At 44.8% G+C, this 17,029-nt stretch overlaps 1 protein-coding gene across 11 annotated transcripts in view; it reads left to right on the top strand.

Annotated features, from left to right (window-relative positions):
* CAST (calpastatin) overlaps positions 1–17,029 on the top strand; it is a 71,927-nt gene that overhangs the window by 869 nt on the left and 54,029 nt on the right. For 10 of the 11 annotated variants that reach the window (XR_012670967.1, XM_075137271.1, XM_075137270.1 and 7 more), the window contains exons 2-3: positions 4,622–4,687; positions 16,504–16,572. Coding sequence is in view for 9 of the 11 variants with exons in the window: in XM_075137271.1 (XP_074993372.1) it covers positions 4,622–4,687; positions 16,504–16,572 (135 nt within the window). In the remaining 2 variants the exon portion in view is untranslated. Of the gene's footprint in view, positions 1–4,621; positions 4,688–14,264; positions 15,660–16,503; positions 16,573–17,029 lie in introns of those variants that run through there. The other variant, XM_075137281.1, reaches the window with a different exon arrangement.

Below are 17,029 nucleotides of genomic sequence, written 5' to 3'. Positions count from 1 at the left end.
GTACCTTTTTTCAGAAACATGTTCTTAACTGCAGGTAGGTGGTGGAGTTGCCAGGAATAGTCGTCGCTTGCCAGATACTCCCTAAGTAAACCACAGCTCTCTGATGTCTCCGTGTGGTTTGGCTGGACTTAGGTCGCTACTCATTACTGTGACGAACCTGCAATTGCCTTGAAAAGTCTTCTTTATAATTTATTAGTCATATGAGGAAACAGTCGGTCTCTATGGAGTAGTAAAAAAAAGGTTGCATCCTGTTGAAGTTTTACAGAAAGTATGCATCGTGTAAGGTGGCTTTCAGAGAAAACGTTACTTTAGTGTGTTTCCTAAATATATAATCATGTAGATGAAATCTGTTGAATTTATAACTGTACTTTTAAGTTGCCCTAAGTAGCTTGGATAGGTGTTCAGTAACGTTTTCAAGTACCGTTCATTGTGTCAAGTCAAATCAGTGATACAGCGTGGTGGAGGTGACACAAAGTCACAAGGAGGAAAGTTTGGGAATTGCTGCACTATGTGATGAATGTTAAAGGCCTCAGTAGTCCTGGGTCACTGAATCCAGGGTAAGAAGAGACACTAAGACAACGTGGCTGCCTGTGATCAGGTAAGGAAACTGCTCCTCCTCGTGCTCCGTTGTAAACCTGTCGTTACAGTTGCTGGCACCAGAGCAGCACCTGCAGGCCTCCACGTGAGGCTGGGGTCCTCTCTTGTCCCGTGCACGTGTATCACACAGGTCAGCTTCTGCCTGGAAGATCTTATGGCCTAAAGGACGAGTAAGCAAAGCAAAAAAGGTGGGAGAGAGGAACAGACGCAAAAGAGATTTGCTGGTTGCTCAACCAAGGTTTTTACTGGCTGGTGTATTTGAGGCAGAATGGGATGGCTGTAAGAAGAATCTGGTTTTCACCTGTCTATTCCTTACATTGCTTGATTGTAGTTCCTCTGACACCTTTCCATCTGGCAGTTTTCTGACCAGCATCAAAGATCGCTGTGTTCTTCCCAATTTCAACTGAAAACAAAGTTTCCTATCTGCATAAAATGATACGTCTCCTTTAATATCTGTAATGCAGAGTTGGTTGCCTTCAACTGAGAATCTTGCAAGGAGACTTCCCTTCTCACCCAGTTACTGGCATGTCGTCACTGCAGTCCTCTGAGATGCTGCGCAATGGCTTTGAACCAAAGGCTCATAAGTGCTAATGGGGCTCCCGAGGTTTAGAAGGAATTTCTGGAAGCAAGACCTTTAGCTGAGGTCTGATTTTTGGAAGCGTGGGCTGAGAATGCAGTTGTGTGTTCAGTTGTTAGTATTTTGCTCTGTGCTTTTCACCTAGGCAAGTTACTTTCTAATTTATGAATGCTCTTTGAATCAGAAGTTAAAGGTGTGTCTATAAAACAATAGTGTCGTGACATTTTGTGTGCTGTAGAAGAGGATGAAGATCTCAGGATAAACTTTCTTGTTCATGATTCTTCTTTGTGTGTTTTGTGAAGATGTGATTATGGGTGAGTTTGCGTGTTTTGTTTTTAGTTAGTAAAGTTAGAAAATATTTTGGGCCAACTTAACAACTATAAGGAATTGTTGTTAGCTTGTTAGTTGAACTAGAAATGTAACACCAACTGTATGTCCACTCCTGGTGTGACAGAGCTGGAGCTGCTCCTGTCCACTGGCTTGGTTATGGGTATGTTTGGCATTGTAAAGAAAGAAGAGCAGAAAAAGGAAAGACTGCCCAAAGGAAGAGTCAACTCTGTCATTCACTTGAGCATGTAAAGGAGCGACGCATGCATACTGTTCCAGAAAACCTGTGCTTAGTCTCTTGCTAAGCAGATTGATTTATTGGCTTTGTTTTATTTATATATTTATTTTTTTACTAGACGGTTCAAAGCTCACAAATATAGAGCAGAAAAGAGCTGTTGAAGGGCATTTTTGAAACAGGATCCCTTCTCATATCTTAAGCATCAGCTGTTCAGGGAACCAGCATGGTCTTCTCAGAAGGTGTGTTAGAAGTTGTGCTTTCCAAGGTTACCTCCTCAGGATGGCAGACTTTCAAGTGAGGTAGTACTTTCATAGGCTGTTTTATTATCTGAGGCCAGAGAGTGTCAGCGCTTAATGTGTACACAGTGCGTGACTCCAACTTACTGGATAAAAAATTACTTTGGTCGGGCCATACGTGCTTTGTTCCCACGGTTAAAATAAATGGTATTTGGCCTTTAAGTCAAAGTCTCTTTATTATAGGTGCTGTTTGATATAGCTCTCTTGAGGGAAGATGGCACGCGTTTAATCTCTCTCAGACTTGAGTTTAGGGGTGGCAAAGTTGTGGTCCTTGTCCTGGTCCATTCCTTGTCCTCCCTGGCCAGTGAAGCTGCCCTGCGGTCCCTCAGGGACGTGGAGTTGATACTCTGCTTGAAGGGTGGTTGAGGGAATCCTGGCAGCCCCCTTGTCCTGCACTCTACAGGCAGCACAGACCACTCTACATGACTGCCTGGTCTGGGGGTGGGAAAACTGGAGAAGAGTCTGCCGAGGCAGGCAGATGCAGAAGCCTTGACAGCCAGGAGGGGACGCTCCAAGCTCCATCCACCCACTGGGACACACAATCCTGGGACTGGGTGCCCTATTGATGTTGTGTCCTGTCTTGTACGGGTTTCCTTGGTGTGAAGACGAGGAGATGGACTTGGGAAGGAAGGGTAATGCTGGGTTTGGCCCTGGTAAAAGTCTGGCACACTCAGTAGGAACTAAGTAAGCCTCCTGCATTCTGTGACTTAGTTTAATAATGGAAAAAAAAAAAATCTGGGCTTTAATTGGTGTTGCTGCTGTTAAAGCTATATCCAAATTTGAAGAAGCAAATGAATAAAAGCAATAAAATACATGCAATGTACAGAAAGACATGCTTGCTTTATTAGCTGAATTAGCTGGATTTAGGGTAGCACTTGGCTTTTGGAGTGTTGTGATGCTGAGGGTATCCATTTAGGAGGAGAGCCCGCACTACACAACCTACTTTTGCTGGGCAGGAGCTGTACCTCCTGAGCCTTACAGCAGTGCCAGCTCTGGAGTTACTGTTTTGTCAGCAAGAGCACACTCACCGACATTGCTTTTACTGGTATGTATGTGGTGTGCTTTTATTGTAGCAGTAAAAAGCACAGATAACTGGGTTAATTGTGTCTATACTGAAAGTGCTATTACGGGGCAGTGAATCAATTCATCTCTTACCTGAAAAGACAACCTACGGGGCTTGTTTTTCCTCTGAAGAGGCACAATTGGAATATGAGACTAGCATTTTCAATTTTAAAACTTGTCAAGTATCTTAGTCATGCCCAAACCCATTTTAAAAACTTGAATTATTAGAGGTTGTCTAAAACAGTTTTTGAAATTTTTGTCGTGTACCACCATAATGGAATCAGATTAGAGACACGCTATTTTTTTACTTTTAGTTTTATTTGTTCACTCAGCTATAGTATTTTCCCAGCCTGTCTGCTGACTTGCTTTGAAGGCATTCCTGTTGAAGATAATGCAGTGATACATGGATCATTACTTTCTCCCTATAGCCATGTAAAGAAAAATCTCTAGGAACTCATTACTTTAGTGGGTTAGCAAACTTTACCTCCTGCTGCTCAGTCCTCAAAAGAGAAGGGAATAAATGGGTCTCAAATCATCTCCTGTCTTTACTTAACAAAGCAAACCAGACATGAATCCTCATTCCCACATGGCTCAGTTGCTGTGGGAAGTTACACTAGCTGAGGTATTAGATAATAGCTATATTATGTTGCCTTTTATATTAATGGTAAAATTGTTTGCTTTTTACTTTTTTTTTTATTCTAAAGATTAAACAATATGCTTTTGAAAAAGATTTTTTGCGGGACCGTGTTCACCACTCTGCAGAGATGCAGGGAGTAAAATGTGCTGGATGCCAGTGTGCATGCTGAACAAACTGTGTCTTTCTGTGCCTTGCTGCACGTGAGGAGCAAATGGGATTGCACACCAGGTTAGATGGAAGCAAGAGGTTTAAAGTCTTGGAGGGGATGAAAGATGCAGGAGGTTTAGGGAACCTGGAGGAAGGAACTGTATTTCCTAATGTGCACCTGTGCCTTAACTGTTACAGCATTTATTTTTTATATATCAGCAGCAGAACTCTAGAAATTGTAGTAGCAACTTTCGTCCAGGTAAGGAGGGCTGGGCATAATGAGCATTTTAAACTGTCTGAGGAAAGTTCAGGTGTTGGACTGGATGCTCATGACTGCACACATTGTGTTGGTCTCTCTGAGAGCTGTTCAGTTTCTGCTGAAGCCTGTGGGACTGACAGCGTTCCTGAAGCACAAATCGGAGAGTGCTGTGCTGGTGAGGAATGAGTGATAAGCTTACTATCTTCCAGAACTTTTCACAAGAACAGTCCTGTTACATGTACTGCCCTGGAAGTCATGACTTTCCAACTGTGATTTCACTCGAAGTTATCCAGTTATCCAGTTATCCAGGTCATTTAGAAATCCTGTCCATTACTGAGAAGGAAAACTTAAAATGCTCCCTTCTGTCGTGTTGTGGTAGGTGAAAGGAATCATACATGCACTAAGACTTTTGGGAATTTCTCTACATAGAAGGTATAATTTAAGATCTTAATAACTACATATCTATTTTCTCTACTTACAGCATGGTGACAAGAAGGCAAGTGGACCTTCTTCCAAATCGGGAGAGAAAAAAGCAGAAACGGCAGAGGTAAATTCAAGTCTTTGAACATATTAAGAAGAAAAGTTGGTAATGAATTTCCTCCTGTACAGATTTTTGTCTTTTGATAGCAAAGTGGTAGTTTTCAGATAATTAAATGGTGACTGTAGCCACTCATTATTCATTCCAGAAATGTATAGTTTTGTCTTGTGCTGCTGAGCAGCCTACTGAAAATATCTCTTTGCTTTTCTCATCGTTTCATGAATACTTCATGTTAGTATCGGTGGAAATGATCTCAATGGATGTGTCTGTTCTGCAGTGTGGGTATACTGTGGGACACACCTGGTGGTCCTGGTTTTTCGATTGTCCAGAAATATGGATGAAGTGAGTGCACTGAGACGCTTTCTACCTTGGCTGCATTCTGGCTTTTCTTCCAAAGATACAAATCGAAATTCATACATAGATGTTGCATGTCTGGGCCATCTCCTGACACGCTTGCAAATATGTGGTCAGTGCTGAGTTTTAGAAAGAATTCTTATTTTTCAAGATACTGCCTCCTCATGGTATTTACAGTTCAAGAGTCCATGCTGGATTATAACATTGCGTTTACACAGGCAACTTCACAGTCTGAGCATCGCGGCTGTTAACAATCAGAAGCCGTATGGGTTGCGAGCAGTGTTAGGAACAGTACTTTGAAGCGTCACCTCTCCCAGCAGCTGCAAGCCCTGTTAGCCTCTTGGAGGTAGGTGGTTGTGGGCTACTGTGAGTCAGGCTGGTATCCCAACGAAAGGTGTCGTCCCAGCCAGGATGTGAGTGCCAGTATGGTCATTAGTTCCCCAAGAGCCTCTGCTGTTGCAAGCAAAGAGCAGTGCTTCCCCAGGGAAGGCCAACAGCAGATTCAGAAAGAGAAGATTCATAGAAACGTCTGTTACTGGTTGTCTACTTGTTGGCTTCAAATGTCAATCTTTGATATAGGGAAGCCAGAAATAGGCATGCCTGATACTTTGGTCATAGCAGAAGCTATCTGGAAAATAACTTTGCTAAGCTGTGATGTGTTTAACTGCACTGCAAATCAAGGCCAGTGAACGCTTTTATTATCGTCCTCTGAAGTAGATGATTAAAGCAATTACCTTTCTTTCCTGTCCAACTACTAAGGAGGCCTGGGAACACGTTCCTTCTTTCCTCTCTAGGCAGTTTAGTTTTTTGTTAAATAGCATTGTTCTTTTATACGTTCTTAGTTTAATGCCAAATTCTTTGACTGCATGTTGTTGCTCTTAATATAGAAGTTCTGACTTCTTTGTGGGAAGGGTGGGAGTTGAAGCCTGTAGTTTGGGTTATGGAGTTACTGTTTCTGACCTCTCACTGAGAAGATTTGTTTCTAGCTAGCAAAAGAAGGCTGTTACTAAGTTTACTGTCCTGATGCTTTTGCCTTTTGAGCCCTTAGAATATTGTGTGTGTTTCCTCTTGTGAATTTCTTTGTATGTTTGACTTGTTCCACTGAATTTAGAATGCTTAAAAGTGAAAGTAGATCAAAAGGCCAACAAGGCAAATGTCCTGCTGGGAGTCTGTTATAGACCACCTAACCAGGATGAGGAGGCAGATGAAATATTCTACCAGAGGCTGGCAGAAGCCTCACAGTCGCTAGCCCTTGTTCTCGTGGGGGACTTCAGCTTTCCGGACATCTGCTGGAAATACCACACGGCAGAGAGGAAACAGTCGAGGAGGTTCCTGGAGTGTGTGGAAGATAACTTCCTGACGCAGCTGGTAAGCGAGCCCACCAGGGGAGGTGCCTCGCTTGACCTGCTGTTCACGAACAGAGAAGGACTGGTGGGAGATGTGGTGGTCGGAGGCCGGCTTGACGTGATAGAATTCTCGATACTTGGTGAAGTAGAGAGGGGGGCCAGCAAAACCGCTACCATGGACTTCCGGAGGGCAGACTTTGGCCTGCTCAGGACACTGGTCGAGAGGGTCCCTTGGGAGACAGTCCTGAAGGGCAAAGGGGTCCAGGAAGGCTGGACGTTCTTCAAGAAGCAAGTCTTAAAGGCGCAGGAGCGGGCTGTCCCCATGTGCCGCAAGAAGAACGGGCGGGGAAGACGACTGGCCTGGCTGAACGGGGAGCTCTGGCTGGGACTCAGGAAAAAAAGGAGAGTTTATCACCTTTGGAAGAAGGGACACGCAACTCAAGAAGAGTATAGGGATCTCGTTAGGTCATGCAGAGAGGAAATTAGAAAGGCAAAAGCCCGGCTAGAACTCCACCTGGCCACTGTCGTGAGAGACAACAAAAAATGCTTTTACAAGTATATTAATGCCAAAAGGAGAGCCAAGGAGAATCTCCATCCTCTATTGGATGCGGGGGGGAACGTTGCCACCAAGGACGAGGAAAAGGCTGAGGTACTCAACGCCTTCTTTGCCTCAGTCTTTAATAGTCAGAGCAGTTATCCTCAGGGTACTCAGCCCCCTGAGCTGGAAGACAGGGACGGCGAGCAGGATGAACCCCCCATAATCCAAGAGGAAGAAGTTAATGACCTGCTATGCCACCTGGACGTTCACAAGTCTATGGGGCCGGATGGGATCCACCCGAGGGTACTGAGGGAGCTGGCGGAGGAGCTTGCCGAGCCGCTCTCCATCATTTACCAGCAGTCCTGATTAACTGGGGAGGTCCCGGATGACTGGAGGCTTGCCCATGTGATGCCCATCTACAAGAAGGGCTGGAAGGAGGATCCGGGGAACTACAGGCCGGTCAGCCTGACCTCGGTGCTGGGGAAGATCATGGAGCAGTTCGTTTTGAGGACACTCACAAGCCATGTGAGGGACAACCAGGGTATCAGGCTCAGCCAGCACGGGTTCGTGGAAGGCAGGTCCTGCTTGACCAACCTGATCTCCTTCTATGAGCAGGTGACCCGCCTCGTGGATGAGGGAAAGGCTGTGGATGTGTCCACCTGGACTTCAGTAAAGCCTTTGACACTGTCTCCCACAGCATTCTCCTAGAGAAGCTGGCGGCTCACGGCCTAGACAGGTCCACTCTTGGCTGGGTAAAAAGCTGGCTGGACGGCCGAGCCCAGAGAGTTGTGGTGAACGGAGTTAAATCCAGTTGGCGGCCGGTCATGAGCGGTGTTCCCCAGGGCTCAGTGCTGGGGCCGGTCCTGTTCAATATCTTCATCAACGATCTGGACGAGGGGATCGAGTGCTCCCTCAGTCAGTTTGCAGATGACACCAAGTTGGGCGGGAGTGTTGATCTGCTCGAGGGTAGGAAGGCTCTGCAGAGGGACCTGGACAGGCTGGATCAATGGGCCGAGGCCAACTGTATGAGGTTCAACAAGGCCAAGTGCCAGGTCCTGCACTTTGGCCACAACAACCCCAGGCAACGCTACAGGCTGGGGGAAGAGTGGCTGGAAAGCTGCCGAGCACCTGGGGGTGCTGTTGACAGCCAGCTGAACGTGAGCCGGCAGTGTGCCCAGGTGACCAAGAAGGCCAATGGCATCCTGGCCTGTATCAGAACTAGTGTGGCCAGCAGAAGCAGGGAGGTGATCGTGCCCCTGTACTGGGCACTGGTGGGGCCGCACCTCGAATACTGTGTTCAGTTTTGGGCCCCTCACCACAAGAAGGACATGGAGGTGCTGGAGCGTGTCCAGAGGAGGGCAACGAAGCTGGTGAAGGACGTGGAGCACAAGTCTGATGAGGAGCGGCTGAGGGAACTGGGGTTGTTTAGTCTGGAGAAGAGGAGGCTGAGGGGAGACGTCATCGCGCTCTACAACTACCTGAAGGGAGATTGTAGCGAGATGGGGGTTGGTCTCCTCTCCCAAGTAACAGCGATAGGACGAGAGGAAACGGCCTCAAGTTGCGCCAAGGGAGGTTTAGGCTGGACTTTAGGAGAAATTTCTTTACTGAAAGAGTGGTCAGGCCTTGGAACAGGCTGCCCAGGGAAGTGGTGGAGTCCCCATCCCTGGAAGTATTTAAAAGACGTGTAGATGAGGCGCTTAGGGACATGGTGTAGTGGGCATGGTGGTGTTGGGTTGATGGTTGGACTCAATGATCTTAGAGGTCTTTTCCAACCTTAATGATTCTATGATTCTATAAAAACACTTTTCCTTAGGCCCATTGAACGGCATTAGCTCCACCGTGGTTCACATCTACTTCCAAAACACTCTGATTTTTTAAGCAGTTGAGGTAGCAACTTTGTACAGCTTTCCCAAGAGTCTGCAATGTTATATTTTTGTTTAAAAGTCAGAGGTTATTCCTGTAGTCTTCAATTTTTGAAGCAGAAATTTATAATCTATCTGTAGATACCTGTGGACAACCTTGTCTAGAATATTGAGTTTGTTCACCTCACTATTAGAAAAGGTTTCGTAATGCATTATAAAAATGACAAGGAGTACAAAGGTCTTTGAAGAGTTCATACTCATCTTGAAGGGAAAATTGTAGAAGTCCATATGCTCATTATTTAGGTAAAAATAACAATAAATGACTTTGTCTCTCTGATTCTTTGGATATATAGTCCTGAAGGAGTGAGAGAAGAAGAGTAAAGCTTTGAAGACTAAAGGTAGGAAATGTCTGATGCAGGTTTGAGTAGGAGGTGCTAATTAGCCACAACATCAAGGAGAACTCAAAGCGGGTACTGTTAAGATGTAGAATAGGCTTCTTAAGCCTTTCCTTCTTGGAGACTGAAAAGTAGATTGAAAAAAACACAGCAGGTTTACTGTAAATAGAAAGACATGCACTTGCACAGAGGTGCTGAGGAGATTAAATGGCTCCATAAGATTTTTCCATTTCTAGTGTCATAATACAATAAAAAAAAATAATGCTTTGAGAGAGTTAGGAGTTACCAATGTGAGGATGATCTATTTAGTAACGCTATAGTTTTAGACTTACATACACTCATAGCAGGGAGTATGTGCACTTTATCTATGATGTACCAACAGACGTTAGTTCATAAGATTGTTTCTTCAGGAAGTATTTACTTTTTAATTTTCCAGTGACTTAGTGCTTAACTATCACACAGTACTTTCATCCTTAGATTTTAAAGCATTGTATAAAGGAGACTAGACACGCTCTCTGAGTGACATAGGTAAAATGTGGGGAAGGGGAGGTACTGAAGCACAGAGCTGGAATTGCCTTACTTAAGGTCATCCACCTGCTCAGGAGAAGAGAAGAGGAACCAGGTCACCAAGTACCAGTCTGGTCCACGCAGCTGTGTGATAAATAGCATCCTCAAAGTTCAGAGGGGAAGCCGTGAACTCGCTGAAGGCAGTGAGCCTTTCCCTCTGAATCATTGAGCAGGCTTCCCTTCCTGCATGGTATCGGTAGCATAGCTGGCAGCTGCAGCTTGTGTCTGCTCCTCACTTAAAAATGAAGCTTCTAAAGTCCATTGTGTTTTACTACACTGGAGTGGCTGACACTGAAGTCACACAGCTAGAGCTTGGTGACTGGCTGGAAGAGACAGACAGCAGGTGAGTTCAGTAGCTGTTTCCAGCAACCTCCGTTCTGCTTGATGGCTGTCCAGCTTGGAGAGTAAAGGATGCACACAGTCCTTCCCTGCTTCTCTTCCCAAGGATCCGCTCTTCTGCTCGGTGGCCAGAAACATAAAGCTTACCGCAGTACTAAGGTTGCAACTCTTCATTCTAGAATACTGAATTTAGTCTGTCCAATTTCTGAAAACAAAAACTAAGATGTGGCCTTAAGGCTATATACCCATTTTACTTTAACCCTGATCCTTCAGAGTAGCCGGTGGTAGTTATGAGGAAGCCCTTTGGTTGCACTAATATTCAGTGCCATTGCATCTAGCACAGGATAGGGGTATTGTGGAAGGGTTTTGGAAGGGATAGGACTGTGATATCCTGCTTCACAGGGCTCTTCGAAAGATTGATCTCCTCCACTTCATGACCTAATGTATGTCAGCAAAGGAAAGATACCGTCATACTGGTTTGCCTCATTTCAGCAGTGCTACTCAAGCTTTAAGTCTAGATAGACTGGGGGATCTACTTGCAACAGGAATGGTCAGCTTCAGGTTGAGATGCATATAATCTGTCAATCTAATGATGAGCCACTGAATGTGTATGTGTACATGGTGTCTTGTAGAAATAGGCAAAAGATTTGGGACAGAGTTGGAAACTGCAGGTGTGTTAGAATATGTAATCAAAAGAAGATATAGGCAGTTCATTATCAGCTTAGTTGACAGTGAAAGTGTGCATGTGTTACGGTTGTATTGAGCACTGCTCAAGGACAAAGGTTCAAGTCACAGGGATGTACCTTAACGCTTTATGTTTGGGCTTTCTGAACCTTACATTTGTTGAATTCACATTCTAAGGAGAATCAGACACTTCTTGAGAATGTAAATCAGCTTTAATGAAATGTTTTCGTTCCTTGTGGAAGTGTGTATGGTAGATGTTAACAGAAAAGAAGTGATCGTTGTTGGAATTGGCGGTTGCTCATGCTCTTGAAGCTGTTGCATATGTTTGCAGCTGGGATGCACCTGCTACCCAGTAAAAGTGAGGGATGTGCTGCTGTTTTCCTCTATCTGTCCCTCTGTTTTCTCACTGCATTTTGACATCATGGTCCTGAGTCAACATGTTTGTAGCATGCCATTGCAAAGGGTATGAAATAGGAAATTTCCTTTCTTTTCCTTCCCTCCTGATGTTCCAAGGCTTTTAGCAATTTGGCATGTAAAGTGTTAGCATGTGAGAGACAGCTGGTGTGGTTTTGCTTTACCCCTCATCTTGACATCATCTTCAGCTTATGTGTGCCCTTCCACCACTTTCAGATCACTTCAGACTTTGTATGCCATTGAGGCGTTAGTGCTCTAGCAGCTTTTGGATGGTAAAATGTAAATACTTTCGAGGGGAGATGGGACAAAATCATTGAAGAGAAACCCAGGACAGTTTATAAAATACACTGAAATTCAGAAGCCCCTGCGCCACAAATTGTTTGAATCTGTGAGAGTATTTGGAAGGAGTATCAACATGAACCTGACCTATTTCTACACCACTCTCTGTTTTCTTTTACATCTGCCGTTGGCTACTGCTAGAGACAGGGAAATAAGGTATGTGAAACTTGGCCTGCACTCAGGAAGGCAGGTCCTGTGTTGTAAGGAGTTGCAGGTCCTGCTGTCCTGGTCTTGAACACCGTCTTCAGCATCGCCCCTTCAGAGGGCTGCCCTTGGGTGCACTGTGCTTTAGTACATAATCGCGTCTGTAATGCACAAGATCGGTGCAAACCAAACTCTCCCATTGTGTGTGATTGTGCTCTGAACCACCCCTCCTACTGTTTTGAATGGGTTCATTGTGTTATTAACTGCACATAATCTGGAAAGACCTATTCTCTTTTTACTGTTTTAGAGGGAAGTACCAAGAAGAACAACTGTATCAGTCTAAAAATCTAGCCTGTGCATTGCTGGTGTCTGAATGTAAAAATGTGGTATTAAAAGGAAGACGGAGCCATATATTCTAGGAATTTGAAACCCAAGCTTAGACTGGGGCCATGTTTTACCAGATACGGTATGAAACAAGACCCTCCCTAGTGCATCCTGCCATTTCAAGTCATGCTTTGCAGCAGTGTAGACAAAATATGTGCTGCTTGCTTAGTTCATTATTCTTTACTTAACAGGAAATACATTCTTTACTTTGAAAGGATGACAGTGATAATTGGCGCTGAAACATTACTATCCTTTTAGAATTGATTCTTTGCTCTAACATCAGGATTTCTGTGATAGCTTTTAATCCTGATGTGTGCTGTGCAGGATTCGTTATCCAGAAAAAGCATTAGAGTTACTCACCAGTCTAGGGGCATTATGCTGAGTAAAGACATTATGACTGGTAAAAATCCGTTGGGGTGACCACTACTGGTCTGAATTGTGGAGGTGGATAAGTACCTTTGATTGGAGTGTTTGTGAGGTTTCTTTCTACTTTGGTAACAAATTATTTATTTTAAACTGCATTGTTTGTTCGGCTTTTTTCCCCCTGCACTGCATGCTGGGGGGCTGGTGGGGGTGTCCCGGTGGCCGCAGGGCAGTGTGGCCCCGATCCGTCCTCAGTGGAGGAGCGGAGGGGTTCTGAGGAGTACAGCACTGGCTTGTGTGCCCGTCTTCCTGTGCTGTTTTGGTTCTTCTTTGGCTAAGATGCGAAAGGTAGTTGAAAAATAACATTATTTCAATTAAATTTTGGTACTCACTGGGAGCTGTTGTGATGTGAGGCTCTTTCCACCATAGGAAGCAATAAAGTGTGATTGCTGTTCAAGCAATTCTTGAATGAAAGATTGAAAGGTGGAGGCTGACATGCTGCTTATGGTTGTGAAAAGCATTTCTAGAACAGAGATTGCACGTTCTTTCCTTGTGATTTTTTTTTTTCTTAAAACAACTGTACCATATGCATTCTCATTGCAATATTGTAATCAACACTTGAATGTTATAGTCCAAAATGAACATTTAATCCATATTTCTAGACACCAGTCGTAATGCATGTCTTCACTTCGAAAATCTGCATATCAAAGGGACATGTATTTTATCTCCCCTTTATTAAACATGGGGGAATTAATATTTCACTCTGAAACAGTGTTTTTGCTTTTTGTTTTGAAGGCACTGCTAATAATGAAGGGTAGATTATAAGTACCTGTATGCCACAGCTTTTATTCCTTCACACACAATTCTGCAGAGGCTCTTGATTCTTCTAATTCATTTCATAAAGAAGCTATGCTTTGATAATTCATTAGCTCTGTTAGTATCAGGTTGGGAAGCGAGGTGTGAGTAGAGCTGCAAGGTGATTCTTCAGCTGGTTGTGTCTGAGACTGTCACAGAAAAAAAATACTCCTTCACTTGGAGAGCGAGGAGATGGGAACAGCTCTGATGGATTTGTTGATAAAGGGTGTCAGAGCTGGTTTGCCTGGAGGGAGCATTGTGGGGAGGATGCTGGGAAGCACATAACATCATTATTTTAATAAGCATGAAAGAAGGATGAACCTAATAGCATGATGTGGCCAATTTTTCTGCTTTTACAAATGTATTAAGGGGTAGATACCAAACAAGTTACTGTTGAAGGATGACCCTGGGAACTGAAATGTGTTACTCAGCCTATCGTGGTCAGTGTTCAGTAAAGAATACTGATTTGATGTTGTGGCTTAACTTTCCACATAGCTTATCTCCAGGTAGCCTTTCTCGACTCCAGAGGAGAAGTTACTTGCTTTTTTTCCTTTCCTCTCTCCTACCTGTACCTTATTGCTGTTCCAGTTACCAGGAAACAGAGAAATGTTTGCATTAACAATTTTTTCTTTATACTGTTTAATTGATTAACATCAGTTCATGCTCAGAACAAGGATTTATTTCGCTTTATTAGTTTTCTTCTGGTTCAGACTCGGGGGGGGGGGGGGTTGAAGGCTAGCCTCATGCCTGAAATTTTTGAATATGGTGGTAGATGTCATAAGAACTCCTTCTGCAAAACAGTACTTTATTTGTGGATATTCAGAGCATTACAGCTACATTAGGCATAGTCTTAGGTACCAAAGGTAACACCATGAGGTCCTGGTTCTGCTGAGCTTGAGGTGAAAACCGACAGCTAAGATACTGAAGGCATATCCTGAATACCAGTTGCTCTTCAGAGGTCTGCTCTTTTTTGATGATTTTTTTTTCTTTTCTTTTTGAAAATGGAAAGGTAGCACTTAAAATTTTGTGTTCCTTCAACAACTTAATAACTTTTTTAAAAGTTGAAGCATTTGTGGATAATGCTTATTACTGAGTCTTTAATGCACTGCATCAGAGATAAAAGCCAAGGCATTCTCTATCGTGTAATGCATCACACCGCTGTCACCTGCCTTCAGGAGCATTGTCCCCTAGGGCTGACCACTCACCTGGTCAGTAGTGGATGGGCTCTCGGGAAACTGCCACAACCCGGGACTTTGCAGCAGGTGAGGCTGGAAGCCCGAGGGTCCGGGATGTCGGAGGGGGTCGGTGGGACCGTGCCAACTGATGGGGCGACGTGCAGGGGTCACAGCCCAGTGCCTGGTGCCGGCTGCTGGGGGGGCGAGTGTCTGCGTCCTTCCCAAACCGGGTGTGCGTGGGGTGTGGGTGTGTATTCACCAGCAAACGTCAGGCTTGGACCAGTGGATGAGTAGGAGCCCCCGGGTCTGGGCGGAAGGTCCGTGCTGGTTTTGGGGGGACTGCGAGCGTGGGGTGCCCATGGGACATATGTGCGAGTGCTGCCTGTTTGCAGCGAGCACCGAGCTGGATCAGCCGGCGAGCAGGGGACCCGAGGGGGGGTCAGAGCGCCGGGGTCCGGGCAGAGGTGCGGGGGGACAGAGGGGCCGTGCTGGTGCTCGTGGCTGTGCATCTGCTCATGAGCCCAGAGGCTGCCGAGGGTGTGCTTGCACGAGCGACCTCCTGCCTCTGCCAGCCCCAGAGGAGGGGATGTGGCTGGGGGTGCTGGTGTGTGGCTGCTGCTGACAGCAGTGTAGCGGGCCGTGTCAGTGTCCTCTGTGTCTCTGTGTCTCTGGGATATGTGCTCTGCTTTGCTGCTGGTTGAACTTGCAACCACATTCCCCAGCTGGGGAAGAGACGCCGCGTCCCCGGGCGCTGAGCTGGGCTCCAGGAGCTGGGCAGGTCTGTACTGGGTAGTACTGGTCTATACTGGGCAGCACTGGACTTCAGCAGCCATGCAGGAGGGTCCTGGGCTGGAGCATCTGGAGGCAGCCACACTCCTAACATCCCTTTACCAGGAAAAATCACTATTACACTTGGTTTTTGCAACATATTGTGAAGTCTAACTTGGATGTCATTGTTTCCAGTGTGGCCAATACTAAGTGTGAAATCCTTGATGTAAATACCCCGCTTTGTGTCAGCCTGTACCACCCTTGGGCCACGTTTTTGTGATGTTAACCTTATGTAAATGGCCACAGATGGTGGTATGCTGCCCCAGGCTCTGACTGGAGGTTGACTGTTCAACGTGCAGCTTTCTTTATTCGAGGTGATCTCCTGGTTTTGCAGAAATCAGAAAGAGAACAGGAGGTGGAATTACCTTAATGACAGAGGTCTCTGAGACTGCCGGTATGTTACAGTACCTTCTGTCCCATCAACTGAAAACTGGTGCTTCTGAGTTTGCATACAAGTTTGCTGCTTGAATCTCTGGTCATTCTGCAGACTTCCCTGCTTGTAGAGAGGAATTAAAGTGTGAACGCTGTAGTTGTGTTGTGAATCTTGAGAAAATTAATAGGTCTTACCTATCTGCTGCCCCCAAAAATCTGATGCTTTTTGCTGTGTTCATTACTAATGGCTTATTTTCCCAGTCTTCATTAGATGTGATTTCAGCAATCGCTGAGTTTTTGCAGCGGTACTTAGTGGTATTTGCAGTGGTTGAAAACTGGAGGTTCAAAGGGAATGTCATGGTTTTGTTCCAGTTGCAAGAATATTGATTAATTAGAAAAGCCGTCATTTTGCCCTTAGCTTTGTATCTTTACTTCCCTGCCTGAGGTGTAATGTTACCTTCTGTGCTGTCATTCAAGTTATGGCTTTATAGCAGTAGCTTACCCATCTTATTTTCATTGGTACTTTTCATTAACGTATATGTGGTTACTGTTTCTTTAACTGTTAATGAAAACAGAGTCGCTCTGCCACAGGAAATAGCACAGATTTATATATTGTCCATAAAACAGTACAAGAGAACTCAGCCTATTTTGGGCTGGGCAAAACTATCTGAAATGAGTCTGCGTGAATTAAAGTTACATAGGAGAATTTATTTTTGGATGACTTGCCTTGCATAAAATGTTCTAATGGACATTTTTTCAGTGCACTTTTTTTTTAATACTTTTTTTTTGTTTACAGTTTTACTTGGCTTTTCTTTTTCTTCATCAACATTTCTGACGTTTATTAATGTCTGTCTTTTATTTTGTAGACGAAACCAGCAAGTGCTGATGTCAGCCAACCCCCCAAAACACAGACAAGTGGAGCACCTGCTGTTAAGGTAATGCATACTTAAGGAAGAGGTCTCTTTTAAAAGTGAAAAGGATATGATATGACTTCATCCCCTGCAATGGGATAGAAAACAGTTTGTTTGCCAGCATTCAGCAACACTAAGATGCTCTTCATGTCTTGCTAGAAACTGTAGTGAATTGAAATGAAAGAGGAACACAAGTCAGCAGAATGTCAGCGTTGACTTCTTGAGGAAATAGACTGGGTAACATTCTCCCCTTTCACTGTGTTCTTTGTCAGTCGCCTAGTTACTTTAAAAAATCCCGGTCTCATTGATACCGGTGGCAAACTTCGTTTGACTTATGGGGCTGTGGCTCTTTTTTCACCCTTAGATACTGTTCATGTGTTTGGATCCTGTTTACTCAGCAGGACCTGCTGAGATTGAAGCACTGGTAACTGTCTTTGCTTTCGTAGCCCCTGGAGCAGTTCAGTCGTTAAGGAAGTTAGTG

Source organism: Calonectris borealis, chromosome Z (genome assembly GCF_964195595.1).
Source record: "Calonectris borealis chromosome Z, bCalBor7.hap1.2, whole genome shotgun sequence".
NCBI lineage: Eukaryota > Metazoa > Chordata > Aves > Procellariiformes > Procellariidae > Calonectris > Calonectris borealis.
This window is presented reverse-complemented; position numbering and strand designations above follow the sequence as displayed.